General features: G+C 35.0%; 1 protein-coding gene across 1 annotated transcript; it reads left to right on the forward strand.

The window, feature by feature from the left end:
• The first annotated feature begins 294 nt into the window (after window positions 1-294).
• On the forward strand, window positions 295-25,944 carry LOC125659251 (multiple epidermal growth factor-like domains protein 11). The gene is made up of 6 exons (XM_048890858.2): window positions 295-482; window positions 4,981-5,039; window positions 8,352-8,492; window positions 8,684-8,824; window positions 11,220-11,285; window positions 25,566-25,944. The coding sequence occupies exons 1-6, from the start codon at window positions 388-390 to the stop codon at window positions 25,736-25,738; spliced, it is 675 nt and encodes a 224-aa protein (XP_048746815.2). The 5' UTR covers window positions 295-387; the 3' UTR covers window positions 25,739-25,944.
• Window positions 25,945-26,258: the final 314 nt, after the last annotated feature.

Below are 26,258 nucleotides of genomic sequence, written 5' to 3' on the forward strand. Positions count from 1 at the left end.
TCGCAGAGCTCCACCTAATGACTAGTGGCGTCTCTACACGAGCGAATTCTCGAATGGGTCAGAAAACAGTATACAGGCAATAAAACATACATACGCTGTATATTTCAATTACGTGTATTTCTCATGGAATTATTTCAAATTGTATATGTAATATTACAAAATGTAGGGTGACTTATTTCTTTTGCTGAATGTGGTAAAAATCTGGGGGCAATGACTCTTACACTAGATAAACAGCAAATCATGTGCACTAAGCATGTGTTGTTCATATATTTCCAAGATGTACTGTATTCATTTACAATAAATTTCTGAATTTCAATATCATTGCAACGGAAACTATTTCCGTGCTATATCTAAGCGTATATCTTCCTGCTTGTGAAGTATAAAGTGATGGCTGGGTTAGATGTAAAGTTTGTGTTTGGAATGCTTGCACTCTTTTTCCAAAGTATCTGTAAAACCAACCAAAGAATATGTGGGCCACCACGGTAAGATATAATTCCATGTACCGGTGTTTTGAAACTGATATTTTAGAACTTCCAATATTTGTGTAGCAATATTTCGTTATCACCTGCATATGGTGTTTATGTTTTAACAGATTCGATACGCGAGTTTGTGGTCTGCGTATTACATGTGTCAGTTCTTTAGAAATCTAGTGACCAATAAGTAAATGTTACAGGGGTGTCAACAGTCTCGTTTAAAGTCAGCATTTTACAAATTCTATGGTCATTATAATTTGCAAATATAAGATATCACTGGATCGAATGGTGTCTGACTTGTTTCATACCAATTGTTTGTCTGTTCTTTACATACTGATTTTGACTACGGATTACACCGTTTACCTCATCAGGATATAAGGCTCACGGTGGTCATGGCCGGTCAATAAGGGATGCTTACTCCTCCTAATCACCTGTGATCCCACCTCTGATGTTCGTGTTTGCCACTCTCATCATTTAGCATTCAATATTGTATATCCATTTGAGGGTCGGATATTTGAAAAATGTTCTTCTGAGTGTATTTGTCTACCCTATTTTCTACTTTTGTCACCTTTTATTGAGTTTTCTCTTTCTTTTGACGCCAATCGGTAAATTGTGTGTATGCCTATACTGTATCAAGAAGCTATTCCTGCCCAATTATGAAGGGTATGTATGGAAATCCACAAAATGTTTTCTTGAACCTCCTATACTTATGAATTTAAGAATCTATGACATTACATGGAACAAAGCCAAACCCTTCCAAACCATTCCAAATAAGTTATGATATCTTCCTCTAGGTCTCAACACAGGGAGCACAATATCTGTTGTTGGCCGTTACACATTTTTGAGCTAAGGCCGTGGACAGGTAGAATTACCGAGATTGCTCACTGTTTTTTCTTCACTTGTTCAATTTAGACCTTGCATTATCTGCCATGAATTTCATAAAAGAATAGAACACTGACGATGATTTTGTGAATTCTTCATTATTGTTATTCGAGTTTTTGTTTGTTTGTTGTTAATATTTTTCTTTGTTTCTCTGTCTTGGTGGTGTATATGTTTACCTTTTCATTCATTTCGTTTATTGATTTTATGTACATGTATGTATCATATTGATTGATACATATTATTTGATTTCCGTATCAAATTTATGACTGCATGAATGTATAAAATATCTCGACTGTGAATGCTAGAAAACGCGCTAAACTTTCTTTAAGAAGACTTGGAGACACATATGGTAGTGTTCGTTTAATTTTGTCTATTTCGCATTTGTTAATAGGCCAAAGATGATTTCAAAAATTGTATATTTCAGTTAACGTCCATATTTTCACCTTTCATTGATCCTCCGGTAACCAGCTACATGTACATTTAAAGTGGAACATTACGTAATCAAAACTTATAGACTGGGAAGGAATCGTATAAATATGATTTATTGAAATATGGAGATTCTTGTATTATCATATTTTTTAAATATCTAATACTAGTATGATTTATATGTATCCATTTATCAAAATGATATCTACTTATGGGATTTCTCTAGGTGTATAATTTTGATCATGGAGTCATAAACAGTTTTGTTTTCACATAACCGATCAGAAGACATATGTTATATACTGTATACAAGGTAAAATTCGCTCTCGATTTATTTTCACTCACGACTATTAACTAAATGGGCAATTTTAAGCCTGAGCAAATTTAAATTCCTTTGTTACCTCGGACTAGAAAGAAAGAATTCCGGGTGAATTCATATCTGGATTAAATCATTTTCAAATGTGTATGTAGGAAGGTATCGGGGCAAAAATTCATTTGTATGGAGTGATAAATGCTGCAATCCACCTAATGTTCGCTATAGTTTAATTTTGGTCCATAGAACACACATAATGGATTTAAATAGTATAGAAATGGTGTTTCCTTATATGCCACAGATGGGAAAGTGTATGGCAAAAGCAATGTAATATTATATTTTATTACACCATCGGATACTAGTTAAAGGCTTGGGGTAAATGCATTTCAATTTATCAAAATATGAAAATACTAAATGAAACAAGTAACATTTCTGGTCATAAAAGTAACACAAAAATTAGATTCAATTCATACGAAATTCATTAAATACGAATTTGAAATCGTCAAGCCTAAGAAATACAGTCCATTAAAGTAATTTATAATTTGCATTTTGCCGTCACAAATTTGATGATTATGTTCGGTATAACATATCATTTTTAGGTAGTGTTATGCCTAAAAACATTGACACTGTGTAGGAATGAAAATATGATTTCATTTATTTTCAAAATTCAAATAAATACTTTCAAGAGGTTCAAACTGGATTTTTATAGTACATGTATTGTCAGTTCTTTCGGAAGTATATTTTTAATTTGTAAATTGAAGTAGAATTATGCAAATTAACAGAAAACAGTGGTAATAGTGCTTGTTTTAGAGCTAACCTTTTAGCACTAAAAATCTATTTTTGATTTAATGAAACAACATAGAAGAATCATAGCATTACACTCATAGATGATTTTCTTCTAATAATTCACGTATCAAGTAGTTTAACGCTAGTAGATTGGAAATAAATAATGACCTTTTTGCGAAATTTCATAGAAGTTAGAATGGCCTACAAAGAGTATTTTCAGTTTTCAAAACTACACCCATGGCTTACCTCAAAATTCAGATGAAGATTAATAACATGGGGGCTAAATTTTCATACAAATTCCAGGTAAATTATTTTGCCCGACTCTTTATTTTGTATTCTTTATATGAGTTATGAGTTTGTTCACTGTCCGTTATCTTCACCTTTCATACACATTTTTAAGAATCAGTGTTCTGATTGGGACAATATATCAACCACATTAACACAAGGAATTTACAACATTTAAATTAGTCACATTTAATATCCCAGTCAATGGGTCGAATGAATATGAGTTACCGTACCTATTCTGGATTCCTAAATTACATAAAAACCCTTACAAACAAAGATTCATAGCTAATCCAGTAAGTGCTCTACCAAGCCCCTATCTTTGCTCCTCATGACATATTAACAACTGTGAAGGAGAAACTTCAAACTTACTGTGCGGCTACATATGCCAGAAGTGGTGTACATCAAATGTGGATTCTAAAAATATTTCAAGAACTTTTAGTAAACTTGAAATTACAAAGTTTTCCCAAATCAAGAACATCAAAACCTATGACTTTACAACACTTTACACAAGCATTATTCACGATAAATTAAAAACTAGACTTTTTGACACCATAGACAATTGCTTCTTCAACACAAGAGACCCATGGGCCACATCGCTCACCGAGTCACCTTGGCTCATATTAAAATTTTTTCTATATATTCGCATGTAAAACTTTGATCCCTATTGTGGATCCAACCTACTCCCGGGGGTCATGAATTTTACAAAATTGAATATGCACTATGTCATGAGGCATTCATGTAAATGTAAACTTTTCTGGCCCAGTGATTTTTCATCAGAAGATTTTCCCTATATATTTGTATGTAAAATTTTGATCCCCTACTGTGGCCCTATCTTACCACCAGAGATCATGATTTTTACAAACTTTAATCAGCACTATGTCAGGAAGCTTTTGTGCAAATGTAAACTTCTTTAGCCCAATGGTTCTTAAGGAGAATTTTTTAAAAGATTTTTTCTATTTATTAATCATGTAAAATTTTGATTCCCTATTGTGGCCCCATCCTAACCCCAGGGACCATGCGTTTAACAACTTGAATCTGCACTATGTCAGGAAGCTTTGATGTAAATCTCAACTTTTCTGGCTCAGTGGTTCTTAAGAAGATTTTTCAAGATTTTCCTTATATATTTGTATGTAAAACTTTGATTCCCTATTGTCGCCTTACCTTACCCCTGGGGCCATGATTTTAACAAACATGAATCTGCATTATGTCAGAAAGCTCTCGTGTAAATTTCCACTTTCCTGGCCCAGTGGTTTTTGAGAAGAAGATTTTTAAAGATTTTTCCTATATATTTGTATGTAAAACTTTGAGCCCCTATTATGGCCCCATCCTACCCCGGATGCCATGATTTGAACAAACTTGAATCTGCACTTTGTCAGAAAGCTTTCATGTAAATATTAGCTCTTCCGGCCCAGCGGTTCTTGAGAAGAACATTTTTAAATTATCCCACACATTTTTGTGACTATCTCCCCTTTGAAGGGGGAATGGCCCTTCATTTGAACAAACGTGAACGTGTATATATATATATATATATATATATATATATAGAGAGAGAGAGAGAGAGAGAGAGAGAGAGAGAGAGAGAGAGAGAGAGCTCATATATATATATATATATATATATATATATATATATATTTCTATGTGCGTTAGTACGTTATAAGTATGAGGTAATTTTTATGAATCAAAAATATATGTTTGAAATCAGTTGTTTATGTTTCTGCACGTGTCTCAAGATCTGACTGTAATTTCTATGAATATATCAATTAAATTTATCTGTTTGAAACTCAATTGTTTTATCACGTTTCTGCACGTGTTTTGAAGATCTGACGGATCACCGGACTGCTGTCCTTACTTCTATATTGATGGTGACCAGTGTGTAGGTAAGTTGTGTACTAACAACAATCATTGACTGTGTTCCCTTAATTATTGACAAACACACGGTAGTGTCCAGCAGATTTTATCTGTGTAACTAATAAGTTTGAACGGAATAGCTGAATATGGGACAGTTGGGGTTTAAGGTTAATTTCCTATCAATGTCTGTATTTGTAACTCTCTCTAAAGTAATGATTTAGGTAACCTTCTGTTAAAAATGAAGAAGTCCGATTAGGATCCAGATGCTGAGTTTGACTTACACTTTCTGAATGTGTGACAAAATTAAATATCTACGGCATATTCCTTCTCAATTATTACTTATCTCAATATCTTGGACTTCCAACCACAGACAGTTGACCACTGGATTTAATTTCTATTCTTATTTTACGAAGATATTAATTTTCCCCATTTTGTGTACTAATGAAAAATATTCCGGTTGGTTGTATATTTACACACGTACACTGAAAAAAACCCCTCGTAAATGTGAGAAACACAAACTGTCATTTTCTGACACTGTCTCAATGTTTTCGCTCTAATTTTACCTTTAGAAACAATTGGACGAAATGAATTCGATGCACTGACCTGACAGACCCTCTAGTGTCCTCTGTGGACCGTCAGTTTTATGTGTACGCATTATAAATAGCCCCTATCCTCACTTTAAAGTAACAGACATTGTCACATAAAGAGGAGGATAACACAGGTCAAATCATCATTGATGTTACTTGACACACCATTGGCTACCCACTCCTATCTTAAAATCTTCGTTATAATCACACAGCAAGAAAACATAGATCGTGTGTGTTATGTTTATTACATTCATTAGAAATTCGAAAGCGTTGAAATAGTGGTCCAAGGATCAAAATTGAGTCCCAATAAGGGCCACAAAGCTTAACATAGTATTATCGAATTTTTTTATTGGTCATATGAATGTAGAAGAAAATAATTTTAGAACATCGTACCCTTAAGAAGTTATTGGGTCTATAGCAATGAACACATGTTACCAATACTCCCCATAAACCGTAAACGCTAGAGACATAGAACATGCACGAAAACATGACGCATAATAAGTTTAACAGAGAATATCCGCATTCTCACAATATCAAAGTTTTGTAACTGCATACCCTCCATACAAACACAAAACCTTTACATTGTGAGAATGGAAAATCCGAAGATGCATGTACATAATGATGGATAATATCCCTGAAAGTACAATATTTTACCATAAAGCACGCAAAACTTTTATTCATTAAGAAACGAGATCAACTAGAATGGAATTGTTCATCTTAACCTTTTGAATTAATTAAGTCAAGGTCCAGCATTTTTACGAACTACATGTACATTCTATTTAGTGTGCTAAGATACCCATAAGGTATGATAGGCATAAGTATTGATTGATTGAATATTGTTTAACGTCCCTCTCGAGAATATTTCACTCATATGGAGACGCCACCACTGCCGGTGAAAGGCTGCAAAATTTCGGCCTATGCTCGGCGCTTATGGCCTTTGAGCAGGGAGGGATCTTTAACGTGGCACACCTGCTGTGACACGGGACCTCGGTTTTTGCGGTCTCATTGTCGAAGGACAATGTCGCCATTTAGTCACCTCCTACGACAAGCAAGGGATACTGAGGATCTATTCTAACCCGGATCCCCACGGGATTCAAAGGATCTCCGAACTTAAGCCCTTTTTGGAGTAACAGTTATACTTGCATATCCATATTATCCATATTGCCACTTAGCCGTGGAGACACGAAGCCTTCAATGATGTACTTGCGTAAGGAAAAAGCTACAAGCAAATTTGAACCGATTGGATTCGAGGTCCCCTTACAACAGTTATTGCTCCTAAAGGTACATGTATTTCTGTCAAACACATTTTGGTATGTTTGAGTAGAGTAAGATGGAGAATTTGAAAGAAATGTAGCGTATTTCTTTGTTAGTTTCTTGCAGTTAAGTCTAATTAAAATGTCAGCAGATCTTTAGCCACGGCCACGTGATCTTCCACAAATAGCGGAAACGTTAAAAATTGCAAACATATTTCAGCACATTATTTCCTTCAAGGATTTCAAGTAAACAAGAGGCCCACAGGCCTTATCTGTCATCTGAATACTAGTGAAAAGGTATCACTACTCCCAAGTCCTATGGAATCTAGAAAGAAAATCCCTGTTTTGAATATCTAGCTAAATTCTAATGTTCAGCAACAGTGTAAAACAAGATGTGTTCTTAAAACTTCAATGCCCTCAAAAGTGCATACACTGTAATAATAATATCCTTTATTTATACAGGATTGCACAATTAGTTATATAAACTAGTTTACATTGTGGTCCTGTCAATAACATATATACATATCGAGAACACACACACACACACACACACACACACACACACACACACACACACACATATATATATATATATATATATATATATATATATATATATATATATCACAAAACATGGAAATATCACAGTTTACATACCTACAGATAAGAACTAAATGAAAAGAGACCATAAAAACATGAGTATCATTGAGGATCAAAATAATGTTTAAGATAGGCTGATTTAAAAGATGTGGTAGCTGTGCATTTTCTTATAAACTCTAGTAATGTGTTCTATAAAATTGCTGCTGAAATGATAAAAGATCTTCTTAAATATTCTGTTTTGGCTCTTTTAACATAAATAAAATTAGCAGAGCTCTGATGGAAGGCTTTACATAATATAATAGGTTTATTAACATTAAAACATTAAAAGATATGACTAATTCGGACCCATCCTATAGAGTCAAAACCCTGGGTGTGAATTTCACCATTTTTGTACATCCTTTTCTGTTATTCCTAGATTTTATACAGTATCAGCAAATTTTCACATAAATACTTTATATACAATCTATGTACTAAGTTTGTTCTATATACTAACTTCAATGCAAACATTCATTGTTAATCATACATACATGTATGGTAATTCTTTTTTTTTTCAACTTCTGTTGCATTTAATTGATGAACGAAAAGGTTACCGAATCAAGATGAGGTGGATAGACCTCTAATTATTCGAGAACAAGATTACTAGATTTTCCAATAGATTCTATAGAAAGTATTCAGGCTTTTGCTGCGCCATGAAAGCTTTCATCGCAGTTCAATTGAAACCGCATATTTGCTTACACAACGTAAACACTTCGTCCGCTACAAAAATGTAAGGAAATGTGTGCTTCTAGAACTAGAAGAACATACGATATCAAAACGAAGTGATGAAAATATTGTTAACTTAACATTGAGAAATATGTTCATATATGTTGACAACCATATCCCATAACTTTATTTTGAACAGAGTGCCTAGCGGGGTATAAACCAGATAAAAAAAATAACTGTACGGAGCCTTGTGATTTTCCTGATTATGGTGCCTACTGTCAAAATACTTGTAATTGTTCTCAAGAGGATTGTCATCACGTCAACGGATGCCCTGTGTTAGGTAATACAGAAGCAAATAAATCTTAGTTAATAGTTAAGGCACTTACTCCTTGTTTAAAATTCAGTGTCTCTTTAAATGATTCAAAGTCTAGTAATTTCTATATTATTTATTTCCTGGACATTAATGTATCTATAACAATACACTCATGTTCATATGTTGACATCCATATGCTATAATTTTATGTTGAACAGAGTGCCTAGCGGGGTATAAAACAGATAAAAGATATAACTGTACGGAGCCTTGTGATTTTCCTGATTATGGAGCCTACTGTGAAAGTACTTGTAATTGTTCTCAAGAGGATTGTCATCACGTCAACGGATGTCATGTGTTAGGTAATGAAGAAGCAAACAAATGTTACTTTTAAATAGTTAAGGTACAGCCAGTATTTGCAGTATTTGTTTACAAACAAGAGACCAATGGCCCACATCGCTCACGTGAGTCACCTTGGCCAAAGTATAAAGAGTTTCTCTAAATGTTCGCATGTAAAACTTTGATCCTATTGTGGTCCCAACCTACCCCAAGGGGCAATGGCTTTTACAAACTTGAATCAGCACTATGTCAGGAAGCTTTCATGTAAATGTAAACTTCTATTGGCCGAATGGTTCTTGAGAAGATTTTAAAAGATTATATATATATATATATATATATATATATATATATATATATATATATTTGTATGTTAACTTTTATCCCTTATTGTGGCCCCAACTCTACCCCTGGGGGCATGATTTTAGCAAACTTGAATTTGCACTATGTCAGGAAGCATTCATGTAAACTTGTAATTTCCTAGCCCAGTGGTTCTTGAGAAGATTTTTAAAGATTTTCTCTGTATACATTGTATTTGTATATAAAACTTTGTGGCCTCATCCTACCCCCAGGGCCATGATATGAACAAAACTAAATCTGCACTATGTCAGGGAACTTTCATGTGAATTGTAATTTCCTATCCGAGTGGATCTTAAGATTTTTCAAGATTTTCTCGATATATATGTATGTAAAACTTTGATACCCTATTGTGGCCTCATCCTAACCCAGGGCCATGATATGAACAAACTTAAATCTACACTATGTCAGGGAGCTTTCAAATAAATTTCAGCTCTTATGGCCCAGTGTTTCTTGAGAAGATTTTTAAAGATTTTCCCTATATATTTGTATGAAAAACTTTGATCCCCTATTGTGGCCCCACCCTATCTCCGGGGGTGATGACTTCAACAAACTTGAATCTCCACAGTGGTTCTGTAGAAGAAGTCGAAAATGTAAAAAAGTGTACTGACTGACGGACAGAGAGACGGTCAAACGACGGAAAACAATCGATCAGAAAAACTCATTTGAGCTTTCAGCTCAGATGAGCTAAAAAGGCTTCAGATCCCTGTTTACAGAAGCAAGTAAAATTTATAAGTATTTATCAAACGAAATTCGCATTAACAGCAATGCTTGCACTTGTAAATTTTGCGTTAATAAACTTAATCTTATTCTCAAACTTGATGAGGAAATTCGGGGTAAAGTGGACGTGTTGAAATCTGAAAGACTAGAGTTGATCGGATAATTATCTAAAGGGAGCTGTGTGGTTACGAATAATTTATGGTAAAATTACACCGGTGAAGTCAACAATGAAGCGTCCATTAGTTACAACAGCTAAAAAGTGTCTAGTTTGTTCTCAATCGACAATCCTCGGATTATTCCGCTACGAGCACGCAAATGACCTCCGAATGATTTTCTTTCCACCAAAAAAATTATGGAAGTTCACCTGTTGGTTGACTAATGAACATAAATATTCATGAGGTCGAAGATTTTTTTAATCGTACAGCCAGGGAATTTAAAGTGCTGTAAACGGTCATGACTTGTGACGATAAGGTACAGCTACCTATAGATGTCATTCTCGGTGCTTGATAATTCAATTTCAAAATCCATACCGGTATCATTTCGTTTTTATATTTCCCTTTAAATGATGATAATCATATGTGGATGTGAAAATGTTATTGCTTTAAGATAACGCTTTTTAGATCAACTGAGCTGAAAGCTCAGATGAGCTTTTCTGATCGCGTGTTGCCCATCCCTGTTTGTCTGTCTGTCCGTCTGTCTGTAAACTTTTCACATTTTCGACTTCTCCAGAACCATTGGACCAATTTCAACCAAACTTGTCACAAAGCGTCATCGGGTGAAGGACTTTCAAATTTTTTTCAAATGGAAGATAATCACAAATATGCAAAAATATGGTGGGTCCTTTAAAAATCTTCTCAAGAACCACTGGACCAGAAGAGCTGAAATTTACATGAAAGCTTTCCGACATAGTGCAAATTCAAGTTTATTCAAATCATGGCCCCCGGGGATATTATGGGGCTACAATTGGTGATCAAAGTTTTACATACAAATCTATATGGAAAATCTTTAAAAATCTTCTTCTCAAGAGCCACTGGGCTAAAAAAGTAGAATTTTACATGATAGCTTCCTGATGAAAGATGAAGATAGCGAAATTGAAGATAACTAACAGTGATCAATCTCACAACTCCTATAAACAATACAAAATAGACAGTTGGGCAAACACGGACCCCTGGACACACCAAAATGTGATTGCTGGTCAGGGGATCTTTACGCTTCCTAGGCATCTGCTCCCACCTCAGATGTGTCCAGGCGTCCGTGTTTGCCCAACTCTCTATTTTGTGTTCCTTACAGAAGTTATGAGATTGATTACTGATCATTATCTTTATCTTTTCATTCTACCTAAAGGTACCACAGCGAGTTTAGTAACTACAACAGAAACCACGCTCTTCAGTGCAATTGGAACTATTTCAGGTGAAGTAATTCGAATGCGAAAAATCTCAAGTTAGTCTGGGACATTTGACCTTCGAATGTAGAATTTCTTAGCATTTGGTGACTAGCATAGGGTTTTACTATCTCAGCAGTAAGTATCTTATGAATGAATGTTTTATATGCATCTAAGTTAAAGTCAGTTATAGTCCTTTCTATGCAAAAAATACGGAACCAAAAATATAGCACAAATGACGTCACACAGATTGCGGATAATAAATTTACAGAAAATCAGTACCCTGGAATTATCACTTATTTACAGATTTTCTTTCGTTGTTCAGGAATTATATCTGGTTATCATCAACAGGGTCTTGTTATCGCATGTGTGATAATACGAGCTCCTCCCACTTTGTTATCGCATGGGCGGTACTAACATCAGAATTACACAATAGAAACATGACAGAGATAATCAGTTTTCGTGAAGTTACTTTTGCTGATTCACGGGTAAAGCGTGCGCCGTCGATGTCTGGGGCGTTGAAGCAGACAAGGAGTGTTATGTAACAGACATACCCGTGACCTTTATTTCAGTCATTAATGTTGAATAGCTCTCTCTCTCTCTCTCTCTCTCTCTCTCTCTCTCTCTCATTTTATAAAGAGTTTGCTAATGCTTTTCCTACTTTAATATTTGTGTTATACATGTTTTCTTACAACATTTGTACAAATGGATGTAAAGAATTAAATTCCTGAAAAATAATGTATGAAGCCACCAATATGTGATTCATACTGACGGGGATAATCAGTTTTCGTTAAGTTAATTTTGCTGTTTTACGGGTAAAGTGTATTAAATTTTATTTACACATGCATCGTCCTACGATGGTATATGACAATTTACCATTGTATTGAAGGTATGGTTCATTAAAGGTAAAATGAAAAGCTTTTGAAATATGTGATAAGTTGGACATCTTCTAGCATCCTCGTAAAATTTACAGTATCAAAGAGACGCAGAAGGACCGCGCATCTATTTGATAATGTGAATATTACTCGGATGCTAGAAGATAACCATTTCTTATTAAATGGTTCTTTCATAAAGATAGTATACAACGATGTCATTGCTGTGCAAATGCTATGCTAGACCTAGTTAGTTAGCTATTTCAAGAAAATGATACCGGTGTGTGCATTTTGTCAATTATTCAATTAAAATACTTGAATATTTGATATTATTGGTGCGATGGTCTTATTAAATCTGTGCCACAATAGCCATATTGTGCAGACAATTCTGCTTATTGTCATAAGAATATTGTGTCAATTCATATTGTATATGCTTTTGCACCGAACTCGTATCGTTGATGTTTGATATCCATTTGGCAAGCTTCGACAGATTCCATTTTGAGGAAAATACACATCACACCAGCTCTTATTACCCATTTTTCATGTATAAAGAGATCATTGGATTAGGACATCAGACACTGCTTTCAATGTTGTGATGATGTATAAAATGTGGAAAGTCTTACTAGTCCACTAATATGAATCTGATGGGACTTCTTTTTTTCCAAAATACACAAGGACGTAAGCCTAGTTATGGACATCGAATATAGACGGGGTATCGTCTGGCTAGGAGATTATAAAAGTTGGCTCGGGCTCCAGCTCCAACTCTAGCTCGAAAAAAATATTTGGAGTATGGCTCCAAATAATTTTAAAAGTTATAAAACTGGGTCAAGCTCTGGCTCCAAATCAGGCTCAAAAGTTAGTCTCGAAATTTTGAGCCAGAGCACATAATCGAAATGTGGGTTATAAAAGTTTTGAGTATGGAACACACTCGCCAAATGAAGTATGCCATGCTTAATAGCTTACTCGAGATTTAAAGTATGTACTCAAAGTGTCGTTTGCTTTTATGAAAATTGCTGCATGCCGACAAATGACATATAGGGAACGTGCTCCACGCATTATCAGAGACAGATCATGCAACCCTTTAGAAGAATTATCTGCAGATGATGTTTTTGCAAGATATATATTCCACTCACACACCATTATGGATCTCTTGCGTCAGCTGCCAGACATATCATCTCCAACTCAGCGGGACCTTCCAATTCCACCCATCCTTCAATTACTAGTAACGCTGAGATTTCTAGGTTGGATTTTACAGATTTTATAAGGCTTGAAATATGTCCTAAATAGTAATTTTTACTATTTTCTGTCATTTTTAATGTGAAATTGATGAAATAATGCAAATTTTAAGGGTTTTTGGAAAAAAAGTAAGTTCTCCCCAAAAAAGTTATTAAATAAATAAAAATGTTGTCATTAATTCTCTGAGAGTAGAAGAAAATATCGCTTTCCTTTATCGTTTACATTTTCTAAACAAGATACCATGATTTACCTTAAATACTATAAGTTTAGGGGGGGGGGGGGGGGCTTACTGTCCCTGAAACGTTCTACTTCCCCACTTGATATATATGTATATATATATAAGGAAAAAGATTACTTGTGTAAAATTCTTGTGAAGTGAGACAAAATGATAATGGGGGGGGGGGGGGGGGGGGATGTGAGGTATTTATTGACTGTCAGAAACTGCCTAATTTTTGTACATGTACCAGCACTCGTCCTGTGCAACATGTGCATGTATAAGGGTTGAATTCATAACTGCAGGCTCTTACATTCTTTTCTCATTCAGAACTAACACCCCCCCCCCACACTTTTAAACCAAACAATAATTATGTTTTGTAATAATGAAAATGATTTATTCTATTTTGGTGAGTTATCTGCAATTTTCCTTGAATTTTCACAGTTGATAATCCTGACATTTGTGTTTTATAAATTAAATTGCTGATATAATAAGACAATTGCACGGGACTAGTGCTGGTACATGTACAAAAATTAGATTGTTTCTGACAGTCAATAAATACCTCACATCCCCCAACAATCCCCCCCCCCCCCCCCCATTATCATTTTTGCATTTACAAGTTTGGGTAAAAGCACGATTTATTATTATACCATCGTCTATGTTTTATACCATAGACTGTGTTTTTCTTCCAAATCCTTCTACCAGAGTTTACTCTGCTCCGTTTTTTGCCAATAGATAATAGCAACATACTTTGAATTGAAAAAGAGCATTTATTACAAACGCCAATGTAAGTTGTCTCACTTCACAAGAATTTTACACAAGTCATCTCTCCCCCCCCCCCCCCCCCCCCCATCTTAAAAAAGTAACTTGATGCTACATCTCAATGAATGCACGATACTGCCAAAATGTCAAACTGATTTGACAAGTATTTCAAAGACATTGTCAATAAATGTTTTTACTCCTTTCCCCAACATTTGAAACTTTTGTATCATTTGGCCGAGAGGTTAGAGCATTCGCACCGCATGCGGAAGGCAGGGGTTCGAATCCCGGCCGTGACAGACTTTTAAGTCGTTAAAACAGGTAGTTCCATCGCCAAACGCTCGGCATAAGATGTGAATGTCACGGATCCTCGGAGATGACCTTAAAAACGGATGACCCATGTCACAGTAGGTGTGTCACGCTATAGAACCCTCACTGCTCAATGGCCGTAAGCATAGGCCTAAATTTGAAGCCCTTCACCGATTTTGGTGACGTCTCCATATGAGTGAAATATTCTCGAGCGAGATATATATCTGTATATATATATATATATATATATATATATATATATATATATATATATTCCCTACTTTGTTATAAAATAAGTACAATCAAGGGTAAAATCCGAAATATTCCGCTTTGCGTTCACCGTTCAAGTGGGTAAGTAGAACGTTTCAGGGACAGTACCCTCCCCCTAAACTTAAAGAATTTAAGGTAAATCATGGTATCTTGTTTAGAAACATTTAAACGATAAAAGAAAGCAATAATTTCTTCTACTCTCAGAAAATTTTTTGGGAGAACTTACTTTTTTTCCAAAAAACCCCTTAAACTTTGAATTATTTCATCAATTTCACATTAAAAATGACAGAAAATAGTAAAAATGACTGCATAGGACATATTTCAAGCCCTATAAAATCTGTAAAATCCAACTTAGAAATCTCAGCGTTACTACACGGTTACCCATGTCCTAAATCATAGGATTTTTTTTTTATCTTTTGTGAAGGAATGTATTCCTGAAAAGACAGTTACAATTCGACCGAATGATAAACCGTGGTTCGATTCTTTATTAAGAAAAACAATACGGACTAGAGACCGATTACGTAATAAAGCTTTAAAGTTAAAAAACGAAGAACATTGGGAAGAATACAGGAAAGTTCGAAATAAAATTAATAACATGAAAAAGCACGCTATTTTAAATTACTATGATAACATTGAAACACATTTGAATGACTATTCAAAAAATAATAATAAATTATACTGGAAACTTATTAAAAGCGTGTTCCAGGTTAAAGCCGGCAATGAAATTCCGCCCATCCAATATATTTCCGATGACGGTATCAATATGGTAGCTTTTTCAGATAGAGAAAAGGCAGAAGTATTAAATAAATATTTTTCCTCAATATCAAATATTGACGACACAAACCACATTTTGCCCAATTCAAATAACTTAGGCAATGACAGCCTTACTGATATTTTTATAGAAGAACAAGAGGTCATAGATATAATATCCAATCTTCCTGTCAACAAGGCTATTGGGACCGATTGTATAAGTCACCGGATGCTAAAGTCAACAACACATGTCATTTCTAAACCACTATGTATGCTTTTCAATAAATCTCTGCGCGAAAAATCTTTTCCTAACTTCTGGAAAGAGTCACATGTTCTACCTCTTTTAAAAAAGGATGATCCTTCGTTGCCTAGTAATTATAGACCCGTGTCCCTTTTAAGCTGTGTTAGCAAAGTTATGGAAATAATAATTATTAAACATGTATATAATTTTTTTCATAAAAACAACTTATTCTACAAATACCAAGCTGGTTTTTTACCAGGTCATTCTACAGTTTTTCAACTATTAGAAACTTATCACAGCATTGCAAAAAGCATAGACGATAGTAAATCTTGTTGCATGGTCTTCTTTTGATAGAGTTTGGCACAAAGGTCTTCTATTTAAATTACAAACTTATGGGATCAAAGGTAATATTCTTGAATGGTTTTCTGATTATCTTTCTTGTCGCAGCCAAAAAATTATGTATAAAGACCATTTGTCTTCAAGTGCAAGTGTAAATGCAGGGGTACCCCAAGATTCTGTTCTTGGACCACTATTGTTTTTAATTTATGTTAATGATGTTGCTGAAAATATGCTGTCTTTTTGTAAATTATTTGCTGATGATAACTCCATTCAATATGCATCTAAGAACTTACATGAAATTGAATTTACGTTGAATCATGATCTTCGTGTTCTAGATGAATGGTCTAAACAATGGTTGTTAAAATTTAACCCCTCTAAAACAAAAGCTGTATTTTTTACATTGAATAAGGATATTGATCCTCATAAATTATTTTTTCAAAATTGTCATTTGGAATATGTGCCAGTGCACAAACATTTACTTCTACTTTGTGGTAATAATGCTTTATCTTCTGAGTTAAACAAGTGTATTTTTTCTTATGTTTTTAAGGAGAAGAACTCGTAAGTTATTTGAACTTGTTTCTGATCCTTTTGTATATCATGTATGTACAATAAAATATGTTCAAAACAAATCATAATGGATCGGTTATGCAAGAAAATTCGTTTGAAGTGTTTCCGGTTATGAGTTAAACGAGAACAACACGCCGCTTCGACAGGTAGGTAGATCTGAGTTTTTCTTGTTTATGATAATTTAACCACTGTTGACGAAAATCGGGGAATGTAGTCAGCTGTAGAAATGATTAAAGTACACGAAATAACCACAATTACCCATATCTAAAGCGGCAAGACGACACGAGATGATTTTCCGAGAACAGAAGGAGGTTGAAAAATTCTCACAACTCTCGATTGTCAGGTTCAATATCGGCTCAATCAGCTAACCAGTCGAAATAAGTTGACCACTCTAGGGACGATTTGTGCAAGTTAAAATTAAAATATTCTACTTTTTTGATGTTGGTGTTTGTATTTTGCCAAAATTCTATCCAAACGGGTCAGGTAATACTTATGGGGATAAGTTATGATTTGATGGAATGGTTAAGATTTAGAGGAAATTTTGGTTAATACACACCCCGCTGATAGATACAGTAGTATTACGCACCTGAATGAGTTTGTATTACGTGACGTAATTTAGATTAGTATGTACGATTCTGGATCTGCAATAACTTAGAATTTATTGAAATTAATTTTTTTTTTTGTTTGTAACGAAGGTATTTGAAAAATATTAGTCGTGTTAGGGAGAAAAAGATTGATACTGTTTTCGATTTGCGAATTCACCTCTATTCTTCTCCATGCAAAAAATGTATAAGCTGTAGATATTTTTCTTCAATGTACATGCATTGTACTCGTATATGTATATTTATTCAGGAACATATTCACAAAAACTAAATAAAGATGCTGCTTATCTGAAACCAAAGACGAGGCAATCAAGACTAGACCCAGATAGTAGGTCAACTGTATGTATAGTAGGTGCAGAGAATTGAAGAAGAGAGAGTGTATTATTCGAAGGTGTGTATAAGCAACTTATTTATGACTATGTAGAAAATTAACGGATTATGTAAATGTCGAATACTTATGCATGACGTTTAATTGTCAAATACTTAGGTAACGCTTATGATTTCTTGATGAAAGGTAAAGATAACGAACAGTGACCAATCTCATAACTCCTATAAGCAATGCAAAATAGAGAGTTGGGCAAACACGGACCCCTGGACACACCAGAGGTGGGATTAGGTGCCTAGGAGGAGTAAGCATCCCCCGTCAATCGGCTACACCCGCCATGAACCCCACATCCCGATCAGGCAAACGGAGTTATCCGCAGCAAAAATCAGTGTGCCAAGAACGGTCCACCAATCGCTACATGATGTTGCACAGAATATGTTGTTACTTTGTATTTTCTGGTCTAGTACTTTACTTCAATTTCAGAACACCAAATGTTAAAGTCTATAATTAGTTCATATTAGGATATAGAAATCTATTGATATCCTAGTAAAATGGTTAAGGGGCCATAGTCAGATTCCCGGGGGTGGGGGTGGGGTGGGGGGTGGTGATACACTATATACATGTAGGTGTCGATCTTGTGTCAATTTACTCTTTAGGATGAATTTATAAGCATGGAAGTTATCATGATATGGTCTTGTGATTATGATAACGTTTTCTCTACTTCACAGGGACCATTTAGACAGAGATCGCCTCCAAAAAATGTATTTACCGAATGCACCAAATCGACATGACAGAGAACAACCCATCAGGCAACATGATGGCTACAGAATAAACGACTCTAAGCTGTTGCAGCCGCAGAGACTTTGACTAAACTTTGATTACATGTCAGAAACTAATGTGTAATAAAAATACTAGTTAATTTTGAGCGTGGTAGAATAATTACTAAACTAACAAAAATGGACATTCGGAATATTCCTCATCTGACCAATGATATCAAATTAGTTTTGTCACCATTTGGCATCTTTTGTCCGCAAACTAAATTCCACATGAGAACCACTGAATGAAAATTAACCAAACGGGGTAGAGTTTCTCTAGAATTGCTGTTTCCCTAAATCAGATTCGTTAAGATGATTGTGAGAGTAGATGCTCTACAAAACCTACTTCTTTGTGAAATTTTTTAAAACATCGCTATAAAACAAAGCAAACGTTTTCTCTCTAAACTGCTATTAAGAGAGGTATCTACAATTTGATACCGGTTTTTTCTATGCAAAAAAATAACAGCCCGTAAAACATTATGTTGATACAAGCATCACTCAAAACATCCGTTTATACAAAGTGAAGTGTCTTACCTACTGTAACGTTTGCTTTGAAATGTTTTAGAAGAGAGCTTAAGAAGGGACAACTCTCAGATTGTAAAATTCTGATAAATCTGAACGGAAGTAAGCATAACCAGAGACCACACTCAAGTAATCTCTCTTTAATGTTAACTACCAAACAAAAACAACAAAAGCAAAACAAGTAAGTGACCGATGTCAATAAAGCTATGTTGAATTTTCATATGCAAAGTCAGTTTCCCCTTTTAATTGATGGTAACCTTTGTCGCATCCTTTATATTCACACCTGTGCTGAGTTCTTTCCATCTGTAGAATACAAAATAGAATAAATAGTGTATGTTAATATATAATAATACCACAGGCACTTGTTTCACAGGCACTTGTTTCATACATCATGAGTCTCCCTCCTTATTAAGGAGGGAAATTATCTTTAATTATTTGGAGCCATACTCCAGATCTTTTTTCGAGCTAGAGTTGGAGCTGGAGCCCGAGCCAACTTTTATAACCTCCTAGCCTGGGGGTCGATCCCGGCGCCGTTTTAAATCTGAGACAAAGAGTAAGCGTTGGCACAATAAAGAGCTGTTACTGCTTCAGCCCTGAGAACAGCGCATAAATTAAATATCGAGGCACTTTACCTAAAATTTGTGACGTCTCTGCATGAATGAAAATTTATCCGATGTTAAGAAAAAACCCATCAATATATAAACAAATAAAAGCTGCTATGTTTATGAAAGCTGTGGTCGTTAAAATGATCTTATTTAATAATACAACCTTCATACTGTCGATTGCTGCTTGACGTGGTTCATATCAACTGTTGTACTGCCTTTTACTTACTGATTTTGACACGGTGGGTATGTATGACCGGTCAAAAAGACATATTGCTCGATTTATTACACCTAAAATATTACATTGAGCTTTATAGGAAGAGTATATATATATATATATATATATATATATATATATATATATTAAAAGAAATAGAATAAACAGTACCCAAAGTTAAAAATTTAACGCCTGAGGATTATAAAACGGAAGCGCTTGCGTTAAATTTTTAACTTTGTGTACTGTTTATTCTATTTCTTTTAATATTTTATACCGGACACTGATTTTTTAAAAACAGAATTTGGATATATATATATATATATATATATATATATATATATATATATATATATATATATATATGTATGTATTTATGTATGTATGTATTCATCGAAATCTCTTGAAGAAAGTTACAAATACTTTCTCTTTTTGAAAATATAATATAAAATAGAATTAATCAGTTACCGCACAAATTTCAGAAAGTTAGATATTTCTTATTTTACGAAGGACAGATAATTCTTTCATCATTATTAAGATATTTAACAGAGAACATTCATTTTTTAGCTCACCTGAGTCGAAGGCTCAAGTGAGCTTTTCTGATCACATTTTGTCCGGCGTCCGTCTGTCCGTCTGTCTGTAAACTTTTCACATTTTCATCTTCTTCTCATGAACCACCAGGCCAATTTCAACCAAACTCGCCAAAAGGCATCCTTAGGTGTAAGGGATTCAAGTTTGTTCAAATGAAGGGCCACACTCTTTTCCAAGGGGGGATAATCAAGAGTTAGTGAAAATTTGTTGGCATCTTTTAAAAATCTTCTTCTCAAGAACCACTGGGCCAGAAGAGCTGAAATTTACCTGACAGCTTCCTGACATATTGCAGATTCAAGTTTGTTCAAATCATGGCCCCCGGTGGTAGGATGGGGCCACAATGGGGGGATCAAAGTTTTACATACAAATATATAGGGAAAAACTTTAAAAATCTTCTTCTCAAGAACCACTAAGCCAGAAAAGCTGAAATTTACATGAAAGCTTCCTGACATAATGCAGATTCAAGTTTGTTCAAATCATGGGCCCCGGGGGTTGGATGGGGCCACAATAGGGGATCAAAGTTTTACATACAAATATATAGGAAAAATCTTTAAAAATCTTCTTCTCAAGAACCACTGAGCCAGAAAAGCTGATTTTTACATGAAAACTTTCTGACATAGTGCAGATTCAAGTTTGTTCAAATCATGGCCCCCTGGGGTAGGATGGGGCCACAATAGGGGATCAAAGTTTTACATACAAATATATAGGGAAAAACTAAAAAATCTTCTTCTCAAGAACCACTAAGCCAGAAAAGCTGAGATTTACATGAAAGCTTCCTGACATAATGCAGATTCAAGTTTGTTCAAATCATGGGCCCCGGGGGTTGGATGGGGCCACAATAGGGGATCAAAGTTTTACATACAAATATATAGGAAAAATCTTCTTCTCAAGAACCACTGAGCCAGAAAAGCTGAGATTTACATGAAAGCTTCCTGACATAATGCAGATTCAAGTTTGTTCAAATCATGGGCCCCGGGGGTTGGATGGGGCCACAATAGGGGATCAAAGTTTTACATACAAATATATAGGAAAAATCTTCTTCTCAAGAACCACTGAGCCAGAAAAGCTGATTTTTACATGAAAACTTTCTGACATAGTGCAGATTCAAGTTTGTTCAAATCATGGCCCCCTGGGGTAGGATGGGGCCACAAGGGGGATCAAAGTTTTACATACAAATATATAGTTAAAATCTTCTTCTCAATAACCACTGAGTCAGAAAAGCTGATATTTACAAGAAAACTTTCTGACATAGTGCAGATTCAAGTTTGTTCAAATCATGGCCCCCGGGGGGTAGGATGGGGCCACAAGTGGGGGGGGGGTCAAAGTTTTACATACAAATATAGGAAAAAGCTTTAAAAATCTTCTTCTCAAGAACCATTGGGCCAAAGAAGTTGACATTTACATGAAAGCTTTCTGACATAGTGTAGATTCAAGTTTGCAAAGGGTAGTTTGGACCATAATAGGGACCAAGGTTTTACATGCAAATATATATGGAAAGTCTTTAGATATGGGCCAAGGTGACTCAGGTGAGCGATGTGGCCCATGGGCCTCTTGTTTATTTAAATAATTCAAAATTGTTCATTATCCTTTTGTTATACATTGAATACCTAAAGTCACGGGGCTAAAAACTTCACGGTAGGACAATTCGAGGAAACACCTGACACGGGATCTGATGACTAGTAGCAAGTAATAAGACCCCCTTGTTGACCGGTCCCACCCGCCATGATCCCTGCCTGGCCTCTATCTTGGTCTCGTAAACGGATCAAGCCATAGTCATAATCAATGAAAAAGTAAGATGATCACATAAGTCCCATATAGAATGCAAAACAGAGAGATTGGCAAACACATACCCATGAATAACCAAGAGGTGGGATCAGGTGCCTAGGAGGAGTAAGCACCCCTTGTCATATTATTTGATTTATCAAATGCAATGAATTATATCAGAAAATACGAATTTTCAAATGATATCACGCAAAGAAATTTGACCAAAGCTATGTTTTTTATCTGTAAGATGTAGGGAACATAACAAATCAGATCATCCCGTATTTCAAATCAAAACAACAACTCGATCACATGCATTTTATATATAGACGATACAAAGCCAGAGAATGAAATTCCATTTTACCCGAAATGGCAAGGAAAACGAAAATTTAATTTCTGGTGACGTTGTTTTTATTCAGCAGTGAATTTTCCGTTTCTTCGTGCCAAATTCCAAATGCTATTTTTAATGGTTTTCGGGTATTATATAAAAGAGTCCTCATTTTGATTTTTTATATCAATGAAAGAAACTGCTACTTATTGAATCAAGATAGATTATGAATAAACAGGGCACCCTCAATATAATTTTAAATTGGATAACATAATCAAATGACATTCCATCATAATGCTTCAACACTAATTCTTCTGTGCATTGTGGTGTCAAGTTTCAAAGTAAGTTGGGTTTTTCACGTGTATTCACATACAAATATGACTCGTCCTATTATATTTCGGATGCAACTAGATAACTTTGGTATAATAATATAGAATTCTTCACCTTCCTAAATATCATTGAAATGCAAATTTATCAACGTTACACTTTCTAGATTTTAAAGAAATGAACTTTACTGCCTTTCTGTCGTAGTCATGCAATTCATACTGTTGTTGAAACTCTGTATTTTTATCAAGGGTTTGTAATCCTATTTTCTTACTTTTTTGTTATAATTTGATATATGAATTAAAAGTGACATATCGTACAGAAAATCCTGCATTAGTAACCGTCCTATTGCTCATAAAACGTTTTTAAATAGGCTACTTTAGAACCATAGTTAGATATCAAGATTACAGTTAGAAAGTAAGGCAGGCAACCGGCAAACATGTTGATGTTACGGGGGTTTTAACAGTCTCGTTCAAATTCAATATTTCGCAGATTCTATTGTCGTTACAGATCGGTAAAGTTGGCTACTAGTAACCAGCTACTAGTAACTGGCTACTTAAAAAGTAGCTGGCTACTAGTAGCCAACTTTTCTCTTTTCAAGTAGCCAGTTACTAGTAGCTGGTTACTAGTAGCCAGCTTTACCGATCTTGTCGTTACAACGATCTAGTTTGCTAATACAACCTGCCATTAGGTCTAATATTTTCTGACGTGTTTCATACCAATTGTTAGGCCGTTCTGTACATACTGATTTTGACTACGGATTGCTCCGTTTACCTGATCAAGATATAAAGCTCGCGGCGGTTGTGACCGGTCGATAGGGGATGCGTACTCCTCCTAGGCACCTTATTCCACCTCTGGTATGTCATGGAGTCCGTGTTTGCTCTTGATTTTGTATTCTCTATAGAATTATGCGTCTGATCACTGTTCTTTATTTTCACCTTTCATGTCGTAATTGTGCGAGTTTAATTCCTTTGTTTATAAACATATCAAACTCTTCCACAATAAGAAATAGCAACTTCTGAGTCATGAAAATCGGCACAACTCGCTGTTTAGTCCCCAACCGATGAAGTTGAAGGGGACTTTAGGTTTGTCCGTCAGATCAGTTTTCGACCCTTTTTCTCTGTTCTTGCAGATATTTTTTTTTATTTGATACATTGCTTTGCCATAACAAGTTACGGATCAAGTTTGAATTTCGTCAAGGTCCGTTGATTTTTCACTACGTTATGGCCCTTGAACTTAGAAAAATAGAATGAATTATCAGTTTTTCGGACTTTTTTTGTGCTTGCAGATATTCATTTCATATTTGGTATATTGCTTTACCATAACAAGTTGCATTTCGTCTAAGTTCGTTGACTTTTCACTAAGTTATGGCCCTTGGGCTTATAAAAATGCCATGAATTACCAGGTTTTTTTTGGTCCTGTCATTCTGTCTAAAACTTTAACCTTGCTAATAACTTTTGAACAGTAAGTGATAGAGCTTTGATATTTCATATGAGTATTCCTTGTGACAAGACCTTTCCGTGGGTACCAACATTTTTGACCCTTGATCTTTGAGTTTGACCTACTTTTTGTTTTGTTTTGAAAACTTTAACCTTGTTAATAACTTTTGAACAGTGATAGAGCTTTGATATTTCATATGAGTATTCCTTGTGACAAGACCTTTCCGTGGGTACCAACATTTTTTACCCTTGATCTTTGAGTTTGACCTACTTTTTGTTTTGTTTTAAAAACTTTAACCTTGTTAATAACTTTTGAACAGTGATAGAGCTTTGATATTTCATATGATTATTCCTTGTGACAAGACCTTTCCATTGGTACTAAACCTTTTGACCTTGACATTTGACCTACTTTTAAATATTTTTTTTTACATTGGTCATAACTTCTAAATGGTAAATATTAGAGCTTTCATAATGTACATGAGCATTTCTGGTGACAAGATCTTTCTACTGGTACCAGGATATTTGTCCTTGTGACCTTGGCCATCTTCGGAAATGGCCATTATCCGGGGCATTTGTGTTTCACAAACACATCTTGTTCAATAAGTTATGGCCCTTGGACTTAGAAAAATAGCATGAATTATAGGTTTTCCGGATTTTTGGGGGGTCGCAGATATTCATTTGATAGTTGGTACATTGCTTTGCCATACCAAGTTTGAATTTCGTCTCGGTCCGTTGATTTTTCACTAAGTTATGGTCCTTGGACTTAGAAGAAATAGCATGAATCATTAGTTTACATCCAAGTTTCTTATTGTAGATAAGAGCTAGTACTACACTCATTATACATGTAACTGCTATCATAGTAATACAACAATGAAGCTAAATTATTCATGATCGCCTACATGTCATAGTTCATTGACTTGATTGAACACTTAAAACTAATTATAAATTTGTCGTTTTTTCCTGGTCTAGTCTTCCTATCCTGGTTCCCCAATTCTCCCTTTTACCATAACCTACATGTACATAATGAACTTTGAATATTGTTGCGGTCAAGTAATTTTGCGACCGGTAGGGAACTATGTATTGTGCCATGCAATACTCTCAAAATGCTTGTTTCTCTTAAAGTTGGATACCACGATTAATTCGATGAACTTGCATATCTATGTCTTCTTCATAACGATTGTATCTTGTATATTCGATAAATTTTCTTTTCTTATATTTTAATGTTTTAGGGATCTCAACCTCAACGCCAGTGGAAAAAGAAGAGTGTGGTAATACTTTGCTGAAATATCTTATTCCTATGGTTGGGGCTGTTCTTGTTGTGATTATGATCGTCATAAACATCGTGAATATATACTCCTACATGAAAGACCGTAAAGAAGAACCGATTGATGCAGATGTTTAATTTTCTTCTTAACGATGGATTCTTCTCATGTTTTAAGCCGCATGAGATTGCAACAACTATAGACAGAATGTATACAATAATTTTGCACACTGAAAAATTGGTGTCGCATATCTTGTTTTTGTGTCAATGTCATATGATAGACCGATTTTTCTCTCATATCTACGTATGTAAGATACAGATTATGAAATATATTTCTATCTTTCATATCACGTGACGTTTATCTTTCATACCCCATGTCGTAATACTCAATACACAATATCTCGACTGACGAACACTAGCGTTCGCAAAGCTCTTGTACAAAAAATGACAGATTGTAATGTCCTTGATAATCTCCAGGTGTATGTGATCGGACACAAAAATACACATTCCTTGAACAACTACCACACACTCAACAACAGTCACAAATTCCTCATATCGAAAATGCTGTCGAGTACATCTGTCATCCGGTGCATTATGCCAGTTCACAGAAACCCAGCCCACACGGTCTATTCGTTCAAGGCCTATCTCCACATTCACTCTG

This window comes from Ostrea edulis, chromosome 1 (assembly GCF_947568905.1).
Source record: "Ostrea edulis chromosome 1, xbOstEdul1.1, whole genome shotgun sequence".
Taxonomy (NCBI): domain Eukaryota; kingdom Metazoa; phylum Mollusca; class Bivalvia; order Ostreida; family Ostreidae; genus Ostrea; species Ostrea edulis.